General features: G+C 44.0%; 1 protein-coding gene across 1 annotated transcript in view; it reads left to right on the top strand.

Moving 5' to 3' along the window:
* WDTC1 (WD and tetratricopeptide repeats 1) overlaps positions 1-12,943 on the top strand; it is a 70,085-nt gene extending 57,142 nt beyond the window's left edge. The window contains exons 15-16 of the mRNA XM_068269251.1: positions 9,256-9,448; positions 11,855-12,943. Of these exons, the coding sequence (XP_068125352.1) occupies positions 9,256-9,448; positions 11,855-12,064 (403 nt within the window). The 3' untranslated portion in view covers positions 12,065-12,943. The remainder of the gene's footprint in view (positions 1-9,255; positions 9,449-11,854) is intronic.
* Positions 12,944-13,817: the final 874 nt, after the last annotated feature.

Here is a 13,817-nt window from a genome sequence, read left to right as displayed (position 1 = left end):
GCTGGGTGGGCAGTTGTGGCTTGGTGGGCTGTTTGGGTGGGCAGTTGTGGCTGGGTGGGCAGTTGTGGCTTGGTGGGCTGGTTTGGGTGGGTAGTTGTGGCTGGGTGGGCAGTTGTGGCTGGGTGGGCAGTTGTGGCTGGGGCAAGTCACAGACCTCAGATCTCACGGCGACCGGTCCCCGCAGCCTGTCCCCGACAGACCTGTCTGGCAGTCCAGACCTCAGATGCGGCGACAGCAGATTGGCTGGCCGTGCACGCTACCCGCGCTCAATGTATTCCAAATGTGGAAGTGACGTCAGCGGTCAATGACGTCACTTCCGCATTTGGAATACCTTCAGTGTGGATAGCCTGCGCAGCCAGCCACTCTGCTGTCGCCGCGATCTGAGGTCTGTCGGGGACAGGCGGCGGGTGCAGAGGCGGCAACGGGAGGGGAGGCTCAGTGGCAAAGGTGCAGCTGAAACGCCAGCAGTTTGCTGTTCTTTGCCGCCAGCGGCACCAGGGGGTGGACCAAGACGCACAGCAAGACGGACCCATCTGGAGCCCGCAGCAGCCAGATAATGCATGCGGCCAGGCGGCAGGAGCGCCCCCTGGAGGCCGGCGCCCTGAGCGATCGCTCTGGTCGCTCAGGTCTAAGGCCGGCCCTGCCTGTGAATAGGATGTTGGGCCCCTTAGCGCACCTAGGCTGCAAAAAAGTGTCACACATGTGGTATCGCCGTACTCAGGAGAAGAAGTATAATGTGTTTTGGGGTGTATTTTTACACATACCCATGCTGAGTGGGAGAAATATCTCTGTAAATGGACAATTGTGTGTAAAAAAAAAAAAATCAAACAATTGTCCTTTACAGAGATATTTCTCCCACTCAGCATGGGTATGTGTAAAAATACACCCTAAAACACATTATACTACTTCTCCTGAGTACGGCGATACCACGTGTGGCACTTTTTTGCACCCTAAGTGCGCTAAGGGGCCCAAAGTCCAATGAGTACCTTTAGGATTTCACAGGTCATTTTGCGACATTTGGTTTCAAGACTACTCCTCACGGTTTAGGGCCCCTAAAATGCCAAGGCAGTATAGGAACCCCGCAAATGACCCCATTTTAGAAAGATGACACCCCAAGGTATTCCGTTAGGAGTATGGTGAGTTCAAACAAGATTTTATTTTTTGTCACAAAAGTTAGCGGAAAGTGACACTTTGTGAAAAAAAAAAACAATATAAATCAATTTCCGCTAACTTGTGACAAAAAATAAAATCTTCTATGAACTCACCATACTCCTAACGGAATACCTTGGGGTGTCTTCTTTCTAAAATGGGGTCATTTGTGGGGTTCCTATACTGCCCTGGCATTTTAGGGGCCCTAAACCGTGAGGAGTAGTCTTGAAACCAAATGTCGCAAAATGACCTGTGAAATCCTAAAGGTACTCATTGGACTTTGGGCCCCTTAGCGCACTTAGGGTGCAAAAAAGTGCCACACATGTGGTATCGCCGTACTCAGGAGAAGTAGTATAATGTGTTTTGGGGTGTATTTTTACACATACCCATGCTGAGTGGGAGAAAGATCTCTGTAAATGGACAATTGTGTGTAAAAAAATTAAAAAATTGTCCTTTACAGAGATATTTCTCCCACCCAGCATGGGTATGTGTAAAAATACACCCCAAAACACATTATACTACTACTCCCGAGTACGGCGATACCACATGTGTGGCACTTTTTTGCAGCCTAACTGCGCTAAGGGGTCCAAAGTCCAATGAGCACCTTTAGGCTTTACAGGGGTGCTTACAATTTAGAACCCCCCAAAATGCCAGGACAATAAACACCCCACAAATGACCCCATTTTGGAAAGTAGACACTTCAAGGTATTCAGAGAGGGGCATGGTGAATCCGTTGCAGAATTAATTTTTTTTGTCGCAAGTTAAAAGAAATTGAAACTTTTTTTTTTTTTTGTCACAAAGTGTCATTTTTCGCTAACTTGTGACAAAAAATAATATCTTCTATGAACTCACTATGCCTCTCAGTGAATACTTTGGGATGTCTTCTTTCCAAAATGGAGTCATTTGGGGAGTATTTATACTATCCTGGAATTTTAGCCCCTCATGAAACATGACAGGAGGTCAGAAAAGTCAGAGATGCTTTAAAATGGGAAAATTCACTTTTTGCACCATAGTTTGTAAACGCTATAACTTTTACCCAAACCAATAAATATAGGCTGAATGGGTTTTTTTTTTAAATCAAAAACATGTTTGTCCACATTTTTCGCGCTGCATGTATACAGAAATTTTACTTTATTTGAAAAATGTCAGCACAGAAAGTTAAAAAAATCATTTTTTTGCCAAAATTCATGTCTTTTTTGATGAATATAATAAAAAGTAAAAATCGCAGCAGCAATCAAATAGCACCAAAAGAAAGCTTTATTAGTGACAAGAAAAGGAGCCAAAATTCATTTAGGTGGTAGGTTGTATGAGCGAGCAATAAACCGTGAAAGCTGCAGTGGTCTGAATGGAAAAAAAGTGCCTGGTCCTTAAGGGGGGTAAAGCCCACGGCCCTCAAGTGGTTAAACAATACCAGTTGCCTGGCAGTCTTGCTGATCTCTTTGGCTGCAGTAGGGTCCGAATCAAACACCTGAAACAACCATACAGCTTATCCAGGCAGACTTCAGTCAGAAACATCTGATCTGCATGCTTGTTCAGGGTCTATGGTTAAAAGTATTAGAGGCAGATGATCAGGGGATCAGCCAGGCAATTTGCATTGTTTAAAAGGAAATGCATATGGCAGCCTCCAAATCCTTCTTACTTGAGGTGTACTTTAAATCAATAGCTCAGAATAAGCCCACAGATCAGATGCTCTGAATCTGATCTGTGTCCATTGGCCAAAAGCTCAGTAATGTAGATGGCATCCTCTGTATTGCTGACACTTCAGGTTCCCTTTAGCTTTGTGTAAGTAAGCTGTCGTATTATATGGAGGTGGTAAAATTGGCTAATCATTGGATGTGTGAATGCCCTCTAGAATTGGTACTATGCAAACACATTTACAGTATCTAATCATGCTAAACGTCATTTCAGGTACATTTTAAGTCATGACCTATTAAAGGGGACTTGAACTCAGAACTTCTCTCTGCACTAAAAGATAAGCAACAGCATAATAATCTTTAACCACTTTCCCCTCCACTACAGTATATCTACGTCAGCTGTGGCACCCTCCAAGCCACAGCCACGTAGATATACTGACCTGCTTGCAGCCCTGTTGTGCAGGAACAGGTCTGCTTCAGAGCGCACCCCCCCCAGCACTGTCAGCTGCCTTACTAATTGGCAAAAGGGAACATGTTCCCTTGTAGCCAATTAGTGACCCCCCGCGGATGAACGATTATCGCTGTAGCAAACAGCGTGATCATTCATCTCTCCCCCTCCGTGGTCGGATCGTAAAAAAAAAATGCCCCTGCAAAATGTATATCTCACCTTACTTGGTTCCTGCGATCATCCTGCAGCTCCAGCCTCCATTCACCGCTCTTCACGCTGAATATCCGGGTCCCGGCTTGATGACGTCATCAAGCCGGGACCCGGATGTTCGCCATCAGAGGGCTGAGTGCACCGCGGAGAATGGAGGCTGGAGCTGCAGGATGATCGCAGGAACCAGGTAAGGTGAGATGTTCATCTTGCAGGGGCATTTTTTTTAACGATCTGGCCACGGAGGGGGGGGGGGGGGCATAGTGGCAAGGGGGGGCACATCTGTCTGCCCATAACAGAGGGTGGGGGTTCTAAATCTGAAGGGGGGGGGGGTTTGAAATTATTATTGGGGCCCATCAGGGTAACTGGGTGGGGGATTTCATAATGGGGGGCACATCTGATGGTCTTGAGGGACATAACTGAATGCTGGGGGCACATATGGCAATAATGGGGCGGGGCGCTAATCCTGGGGGCACATCTGGCAATAATGGGGTACACTGATCCTGGGGACACATCTGGCTATAATGAGGGGTGCTTTATTGGGGTACGCAGCTGTATATGTATATGTGGGGGGTAGCAAATGCGGGGACATATCTGGCTATAATGGAGGCTGATATTGGGGGGCACATCTGGCTATCTATCCTTGGGGGACTTAATACTGATGGCATGTCTTTTACCTACTGTAGCACTTTTTATTTTTTTACTAGAATTGAAGAAAACCTGAGAAATAATACAATTTTAACGGTTTTCCCTATTTTTTCCCGCTAAAATGTGCAGAAAAAAAAAATTCTCAGGACAAAATATCCCCCAATGAAAGTCTAGTTTATCCTGAAAAAAACGATATCTAGATCATTTAGGTGTCGTGTGTAGGGATAAAGTTATTGCTGATTGAATAGGGACATAGCTAAAACGTCAAAACTGCTCTGGTCAAAAAGGGGAAAACAAGGTCTGGATGCGAAGTGGTTAAAGAAAAACCTTTTTTTGTTACAGCTGATACAAATCCTGTAATAAATCTGCAGTGTTTCTACTTCCTGCTTTCATGGAAGCAGACATATTGTTAACATCCTGTGCTTACAAATTAGCAGCTCTGCCATGTCAGAGGAGATTGCTGCTCTAACACAGCTAAGGCAGGGAACACATTTGACTGTTTTCGTACTGGTTTTATGCACAGAAAAACTGAGAACTCAACTGAATGTTAATCAATGGGCTAGTTCATGCTTAATGTGTTTTTTTGTGCACAGAAAAAAAACTGACATTCTGCATCATGATTCTGCACATTTTGTCAGTTTTCTGTATCAATTACATTAGCTGCTGTAAAAAAAACGCACGCGTTTTCCTGCATAGAAACACACTTGGTGTGCAGGAGTAATTTGCATCATGGTTTGCTCTTACAATTATATAACTTTTTATTACTTGTATCCATACAAAATGTCTTTAACCACTTGAGGACCCACCCTTTACCCCCCCCCCCCCCCCCTTAAAGGGAAGGTCCAAGCAAAAAAAAAAATGAGTTTCACTTACTTGGGGCTTCTACCAGCCCCATGTAGCCATCCTGTGCCCTCGTAGTCACTCACTGCTGCTCCAGTCCCCCGCTGGCAGCTTTCTGACCTCGGAGGTCAGGGCCACATTGCATACATTTTTACGCATTCTAGCTAGTGCAGGAACAAAAATGTACGCGTTGCACCACTAACACGTAAAAATGTATGTGTTAATGTTCCTGCACTAGCGGGAATGTGTAAAAATGTACGCAATTCGGCCCTGACCTCCGAGGTCAGAAAGCTGCCAGCGGGGGACTGGAGCAGCAGTGAGTGACTACGAGGGCACAGGATGGCTGCATAGGGCTGGTAGAAGCCCCAGGTAAGTGAAACTCATTTTTTTTTTTTTGCTTGGACCTTCCCTTTAAGGACCAGCGCTGTTTTAGCTGATCTGTGCTGAGTGGGCTGTGCAGCCCCCAGCACAGATCAGGGTGCAGGCAGAGCGACCAGATCGCCCCCCTTTTTCCCCACTAGGGGGATGATGTGCTGGGGGGGGTCTGATCGCTCCTGCCTGCCTGGGTGTTGCGGGGGGGGGGCACCTCAAAGCCCCCCTCCGCGGCGAAATTCCCCCCCCTCCCTCCCTTCCCCGGAGATCCGAGGCTGCACAGGAACGGATCTGTCCTGTGCAGCCTCTAACAGGCTCCTGCCTGTCATGTGACAGCGATCCCCGGCCGCTGATTGGCCGGGGATCGCTGATCTGGTACAACGCTGCTACTGTTAGCAGCGTTGTACGGATGTAAACAAAGCGGATTATTTCCGCTTGTGTTTATATTTAGCCTGCGAGCCGTTGCGGCCCGCAGGCTATTCACGGAGCCCCCCGCCGTGAATTGACAGGAAGCAGCCGCTCGCGCGAGCGTCTGCTTTCTGATTAATTAGCCTGCAGCCGGCGACGCAGAACTGCGTCGATGGTCCTGCAGCTGCCACTTTGCCGACGCGCGGTATGAGTGCGCGGTCGGCAAGTAGTTACCAACAATGTTTAGTAAAAAAAAATAAGGCTACTGGTTTTACATCAGACTTCCTCACATTCATACAAACACACAAAAAATTCCAGATCTCCCCATCCAAACAGACTCCTCCTCTCCAACAACCCCTCCCCGCCCATGACTGACCCACTATTATTCCCTGTAGAGCTATCTATTCAACTCCCCTAAATATCTCCACTCTTCCTACCCTTGCTTTATCCCATTCAATCATTCACCCCTTCCAAGTCCAACCACTCTCCCCATCAGCTAAATGAACCATATACCGGCTTCTCGCATAGTTGTTTTCTCTCTTTCTCTTATCTTGGGATTGGTAGAGTAGAATCTTCCTCACCCCTATTCTCATCTTCTCCCCCCTCATCCTCCAAAAAAGTCTACATTTCCTCTACCTATTCTTGAAGGGATGGAGATCCTTGGTTACTCCACATCTTTAGAATAAGCCTTCTTGCAATGGATGTCTCTAAATCTATTACTGATTTTTGCAGTCGATCTGATATCCATTTTCCATCACAGACTCAGAATAATGCATATACTAATGCAATATCAAAGCCTACTTCAGGACACAATTTATCTCTATAAAAGGTCTCCACCTCCCACCCAAAACTGCCTCACCACAGGGCACCCCCACATCATATGCACCACGGTTCCTGGAGATCTCTTACATTTCCAACAAAGATCACTAACTATTCATTTACTTCTCCACATACAGATAGGGGTTAAATACCACTGACTTATTAGCTTGTAATGGGATAGTTGGATTAGAGTCTCCGATGAGCCCCATACTTTTTGAAAAATCTTTTCCCATAGCTCTCTATCTAACCTTACACCATCTTCCTTTTTCCATTTCAGGCTTTCCTCTTTATAGACGCTTAGTTAGCACTTTCTTAATTCTAGCAAACCGAGGTAAACTTTGCCCATTTCAAGGCAGCATATTGTATATACAGTTGTTAAATCTTGGTTACCCTAATATATTACATAAAACCAATAAGTACTATACAAAATAGAGTCCCTGCATTCCAAGATACTATGCCAGGCAGAAATTGGTTGTGGTCTAAGAAGCAGGCAGTGATGACACTTTGCACACTCCACTATTTACATGAAGAAAGTTCAGAGAAGTAGATATTTTATGGGCAGATCTATCAAGTGCTATAAACCTTATGCATTTTTATATGCCAATGTTGACAGCACATGCACATTTCGTATTATACATTTTATTTGTACCTCGACTTGTGCTTTAAGTGTAGAACAATACATTGTTTTCACCTACTTCGAGATGACTCCGCTTCCCTATTCACCAAATGATCCCCAGTCATGTGACCTCGCCATCACCCTAGGTGGTGCAGTTCCTTATTGTATAGTGATATTATTAGCCTAAAAAAAAAAATACCTACTTCCAGAGATGGCTATGATCATAATCGATCTTATCTAATATGGGGCGAGTTATTATTTTTATTTTATATCAATTTTATTGTAGAATCGCCTGCGAGTCTTTTTATACTAGGTAGTTACACCAAGTTTGATGAGAGCTAAGTATCTGGAGAGTAGTGGGCAGCTCCATATGAACCAGAACTCTAGAACTCCACTCATAGGTTAGTGTTGTGAAAACAAACATGCAGCACCATGCAGATGAGAATGAAAACCATGCCACATTCCCACTATGAAGAGATAAATGGTCCCCTGTGACTATATGCATAGTCCTGCCCCCTGGATGGTAGCATGTTAAAGGAAAGTGGAAAAATTCTGATCATGTAACCAGATCAATAATTGATCAGTATAGGTATATGGCTTCTTTTTTTGTAGTAGATTAGGACTGAATTTAGGCACATAGCATTAGTTTCTTTTGCCTGCACTTTAACCTATTTTGGTTCCTGGACGTAGTTTCTACGTCCAGGAACCATGCGCGCTCCCGCGGCCGATCGTGCGCGTGCACGCGCACTCCCGGCCGCGGATTCGGTAGCCAAGGAATCAATGTATCGGGCTATGGAGCCCGATCACTGATTCCTCTCCCCCGCTGAAAAAGCGACAGCTTCTCTCGGAAGCTGAGCTTTTTCTGGCCGTCTCCTTCCCGATGCGTCACTCTAAGCGCGTGCTACGCTTAGAGTGACGTCATGTAAACAAACTCACATTAACACACATTTACATTATAAATCTATTGTTTACCTCCCACCCTCCCAAAAGTACCCAAATAAAATGTTTAGTATAAAAAAAAAACCATTACAATAAAAAAAAAAAAATGTAAATATTTACCTAAGGGTCTAAACTTTTTAAATATCAATGTAAAGATGAAATATTTCTATATTTTTTTATTTTAAACTTGTAAATAGTGATAGATGCAAAATGGAAAAAATGCACCTTTAATTCCAAATAAAATATTGTCGCCATACATTGTGATAGGGACATAATTTTAACGGTGTAATAACCGGGACATATGGACAAATACAATATGCGAGTTTTAATTATGGAGGCATGTATTATTTTAAAACTATAATGGCTGAAAACTGAGAAATAATTAATTTTTCCATTTTTTTCTTATTCTTCCTGTTAAAATGCATTTACAGTAAAGTGGCTCTTAGCAAAATGTACCCCCCAAAGAAAGCCTAATTGGTGGCGGAAAAAACAAGATATAGATCAGTGCATTGTGATAAGTAGTGATAAAGTTATAGGCCAATAAATGGGAGGTGAACATTTCTCACGTGAAAACGACGGAACCTGAATGGGTTAAGGTTTTAAATGTAAGTACATTAACACTTTAACCACTTAAAGGGACTCCGAGCTCAAAAAATAAAATAAACATTGCACTCACCTTGGGCTTTCTGCATCCCAGTGTAGGTCAGGAGGTCCCACGACGGCGTCCCGGCTCTTCTACCAGGTCTTCTCCCAGAGATGGCTGGCCGGCGGCTTCCGGGCGGCTCCAGGCGACACTGGCCCGAGTTTCGGGCTAGCGCTTCTGCATACAACACGTGACGTAATCACGCCGGCCGCCTCGCGTCATCACGGCGGCCGGCGTGACAGATGCGCAGTTTAATATAACATTTGTGGGATTAACTTACAGTTAATTACTAAAAAAAATTATCACACACTAAAAGCCTAATTTGTCTTTAATAAAAAAACAATATATAGATTTAGGTTATGATAAGTAGTAATAAAGTTATTGGCGAATGAATGAGAGCAGCAACGATATGTGAATATTGCTCTCGTCCTGAAGTGGTTAATTCATATGAATGTTTACTTCTGCTTTAGAAATAGTCTTGCTGGTTTATATATTTCCCATGTGTTAATCTCTGAATGTTCTGTGTTTCCAGTAATGCTCAGTACATTGTGAGTGGATCAGATGATGGATCATTCTTCATCTGGGAGAAGGAGACACGAGCTCTTATTCGAGTTCTGCAAGGCGATGAGTCCATAGTTAATTGTCTTCAGCCGCATCCAAGTTATTGCTTCCTAGCAACAAGTGGAATTGACCCCGTTGTGCGACTGTGGAGCCCACGCCCTGAGGTTGGGAAAATATTGACTATAACAAGATTGATTCAGAAACATGCAGTGAAAGCTGTTAGGTTGAAAATGGATCAGAAAGGCATTTTGAGTTCAGTTCTGTTTGGTTGTTTACAACAGCGATTTTTTTATTTTACCCTTGGACATGTTTTCTGCAGAGAAATCATGCTGAGCTCACCTATCATCCACTAGAGATGTATAACTTATTGAAAACTGCATTTTCAGCCTAATAGAGGTGGTGCATGCCTGAGCGATTAACTAGTCAATTGCAGCATGGTTTTAAGGATGTGCAAGCCCCCCCCCCCCCTCCCCCACACACTTTTCCTAATCCACTAGATACTTTTTCTGGATATTTCACAACTACAAGCAATGCTGGGGTTGCCGAGGAGGTTATAACGTTTAAAAAAAATCTGGAAAATGATGCCTACTGTGTGTATTCGGAGTTGGCCCCGTTATTTGCATCCTGGTCAATGTGGTCAGTGCACTTTGACCCTGACATACTACACTGCGCCGGACATACTCTGCTGCATATGCATAGTATGTCTGATTGGTGTGGAGTGCGTGCGTACATCACAGGGGGTCGCCAGGGAGCAAGGTCACAAGGAGCCCAAGTGGACATACTGTGCTTTTGCAGCGTAGTACGCAGACGCAGACCATGATGTGAAGAACAGGGCCAATTACCAGAGAACGGAGGGAGATGCACTTGTGTGCCGAGTTGTGCGGCCCTGCAGTGAAGCCTTAAAGATGCAGTGGCCCATTTGTTGAAAAATGGCCTGGTCTTTAGGGGGTTTAACACTGCGGTCCTCAAGTGGTTAAAGACCTAGTTGCTCCCTCGAGATTTTGTCAGTAAATAGGGGACAGTGCTATTATTCACTCAGTTGTCATATTTCATTGATCCATTCCAGAGACATGACCTTTGGAAAAGACTAAAGTCTTGTGAGCCAGGGATCACTTCAGAAAACATGCAGCTGGCAGGAGGGTGCAAATTTGCATCTCCAGCAGAAAGCCAGATTAACTGGCCATGCCCACCTTCTCTCTTTGTCATTGAAAGAAACTCCTTCTGCCCATCATTGCACCTACAGTGCAGCAGAATCTGATTTCTCCCTGCTCAGAGTTTAATAAAGCATTTAAATCTTCCAATATCCCCCCCAATGCATTCTCTGCAGATTCCTGCTAAAACCTGATTGGACTTGAGTGATGAAATGCGTTATTAGGCTTCGTTCCCATTTGCATCAGATCAGTGTAATGTCTGTTCCTATGTTCCAACTGTACCCCCGGGGCAGATGCTTTACCCCCATAGGCTATATGTAGGAAAGCATCCGCCTGTACAGATATGTGGTCCGCTTACCACAACGGATCCCACTGATGCGTTGCAGAGTGCCAAGTGTGAACGGCTCCTATTTATAAAAGGGCTTGTCAGCAATCACATCGAGGCTGTACTTCTCGTTTGTCATACAGGCAGCCGTACTGTCATGCATGAACGGCTCCGTGCCAATGTGCAAGCGCGGCCATGCTCATGTGGCCTTGACAAGCGACGGGGACCAGAGGACAGCAACAGTAGCCTCAATAGGATTCAGAGGCTTCCCTCTCCTTAGGAAAGTATCTGTTTCTGGACCTGAGCTTTAGTGTGGATTCTCTTTAAATATTACGGTTCATGTAAGAAGCCTATCTGTCACTCATTGACCACAGTGAATACAGAACCCTAGAGTCTACACACAAATAAATTACATTTCCTTCCTTCTCTTTGACAGTTTTTATTCTGAAAATAAGTTTTTTGTAAGATGGCAGCCCTGGGTATCTTGGTGTAGTTGGAAGTTTTATAGATCTCAGAATGATGCTAATATTTTAGACATATGGCCTCAATTCACTAAGCAGTTTAGACTAGTCTACTGATGGTTTTTAGTCTACTGATGGCTTGGTATCCGTTGCATCAAAAGCAAATTCACTAATAATTACCAAATGTTTTAGACCTGTTTTTCAAACTGGTCTAAATCATTTGGTAATTAGGTCGGCAGAGCAGGTGAAATTATCAAAAGATGCAATTCACAAACGAGTACCTATGACTGACAGAAATGAGCTGGTCTAATCTCTGTCAGAAAAAGTGGGTGTGGTTACTCATTGTTTGCCTTTGTAAATTGCATCTTTTGATCATTTCCCCTGCTTTAACGACCTAATTACTGAATGTTTTAGAACAGGTCTAAAAACATTACACCAAACCATCAGTAGACTAGTCTAAACTGCTTAGTGAATTGAGGCCTATGTGGGACAGGGCTTCGCAATATTTTTAGCAGTGAAATCCTGGCAGAGGTATGCTCAAAATGGTTGTTTATACTTCCATGTAGGATTTGTTTACTTATAATTTGTATTAATGTTAACCTTGTTATAATGCTTTCTGTTTTGTATTATCAGAGTGATGGTCCGGACAAGCGAGTGGTGCAGGACATGGAGAGCGCTTGCCAAGCAAACCAGAAAAGAATGAATGCTGACCCCTTAGAAGTGATGCTTCTGAACATGGGTTACAGGATTACGGGACTAAGTGGGGGAGGCCCTGCATCTGGTGGTGGGGGCTCAGACGATGAGGATTCTGCTGAAGGACAAGTGCAGTGTCGGCCCAGCTAACCCAAGATGGCAGAAAGTATGTAGAATATGGGGAGAATACTCCTTATTTAGAAAGGCTTGACCATATTTTAATGGCCATTCATTTTGCTTTTAAAGCAGTCTGTGAGGGAAAGCGTACCTCAGAACATTTAGGATCAAGAATGCAGAGGCACAGGGGCCCTTCCACACCTCCATTGGTTACGTTTATTGCCTAATGAAAGGCATCTCCTCACATCTGAAATCCAAATAAATCCATGCCTATTGCTGCACACCTCATTTTCTGGAGTTAATTATGAGTTTTGCATAAAAGAATGGATACCATGCGGGATATAGTAACACTGTGTGCTGTTTTACCCGATGTCTGGATTTCTACTAGATTGACTGCTGAACTGATTTTGCAGCAAGAAAAGTGACAGTAGGAATGCTCACGGCAACTGAATAAAATGTGGCCACAACTATCGTCTACGCTAATTTGCCTCACACGTGACTTGTAGAAATACTTAAGCAGTGAGGTGAGATTAACAGTGGTCTCTGAATGAATATTACAAGGGCAGTTGTGTGGAAATGTGCTTTTGTGATGCTATTTAAGTGTTTTCATTTTCTAAATTTCACTGTCAGGAAGGGTGATCTGTATATTTCATCCGCAAATTAAGCTACTATGAAGACCTCTGGCTGATCTAAAATGCATAATAACCCATCTAGTTGATTTAAGAGTTCAGAGAGAGCCTGCTGTGACGTATTATTGAGCACTACTTTAACTTAAGAAAAAGGTCGATAAAGGCAGCGCCATTCTTTCTTTTTCCATTGTTTTGAATGGAGAATAGCTGTGATAGACCTGCGATTGACTCCAATCGATTTGTATTTGATGTACATCAACAAATAAAACTTTTTTTTTTCTGAGTTGATGTTAATTGAATTCTGAATGATTGTACCACAAATACATGCTTTTCTACAGTACTGCAACAATTCTGTACGGAATTCTCATTTAAAAGAAACCAGAGGTGAGAGACACATGGGAGCTGCAATATTAATTTCCTTTTAACTACTTTACAACCGTTCCACGCCAAATGGCGTGGATGCGGCAGCAGCCCCAGAACCGCCTAACGCCGTTTGACGTAAGGTCCTTGATGCGGAGTTTGCAGGGGATCGTGCACACCAATGCGCGCGCATCCCCGCTCTGATGGCGGAGCTCCACTCTCGGCTGTCCCCTCCAAAGGCATAAAAAGCAATCCGCTGTGCCTGTCACAGCTGATCGCGCTGATTGGCTGGCAGGGGAAGGAGAAAGAGCTGGGGAAATAATAATAAAAAAGAGGAAATTTATCAAGAATAAAATAAAATAAATATTTATAAAAAATAAACAATGCTGGGGTGATCAGACACCACCAACAGAAAGCTCTGTTGGTGGGGAGAAAAGGGGGGGGGGGGGAAATCACTTGTGTGCTGAGTTGTGCGGCCTTGCAGCGACGCCTTAAAGCTGCAGTGGCCCATTTGTTACAAAATGGCCTGGTCTTTTGGGGGTTTAACATTGCGCTCCTCAAGTGGTTAAACAATACCAGTTGCCTTGCAGATCTTTCTGATCAGTAGTGAGACACATTTGAAACTAGCATGCAGCTAATCTTATCAGATTTTTGTCAGAAACAGCTGATCTTTATGTTTACTCAGAGTCTATGGCTAAAATATTAGAGGCAAAGGATCAGCAGGACAACCAGGTAATGTGCATTGTTTAAAAGGAAATACATTTCAGCCTCCACATGTCTCTCTCTTCGGGTTCCTT

The sequence above is a fragment of the Hyperolius riggenbachi genome, chromosome 2 (assembly GCF_040937935.1).
Source record: "Hyperolius riggenbachi isolate aHypRig1 chromosome 2, aHypRig1.pri, whole genome shotgun sequence".
Taxonomy (NCBI): domain Eukaryota; kingdom Metazoa; phylum Chordata; class Amphibia; order Anura; family Hyperoliidae; genus Hyperolius; species Hyperolius riggenbachi.
This window is presented reverse-complemented; position numbering and strand designations above follow the sequence as displayed.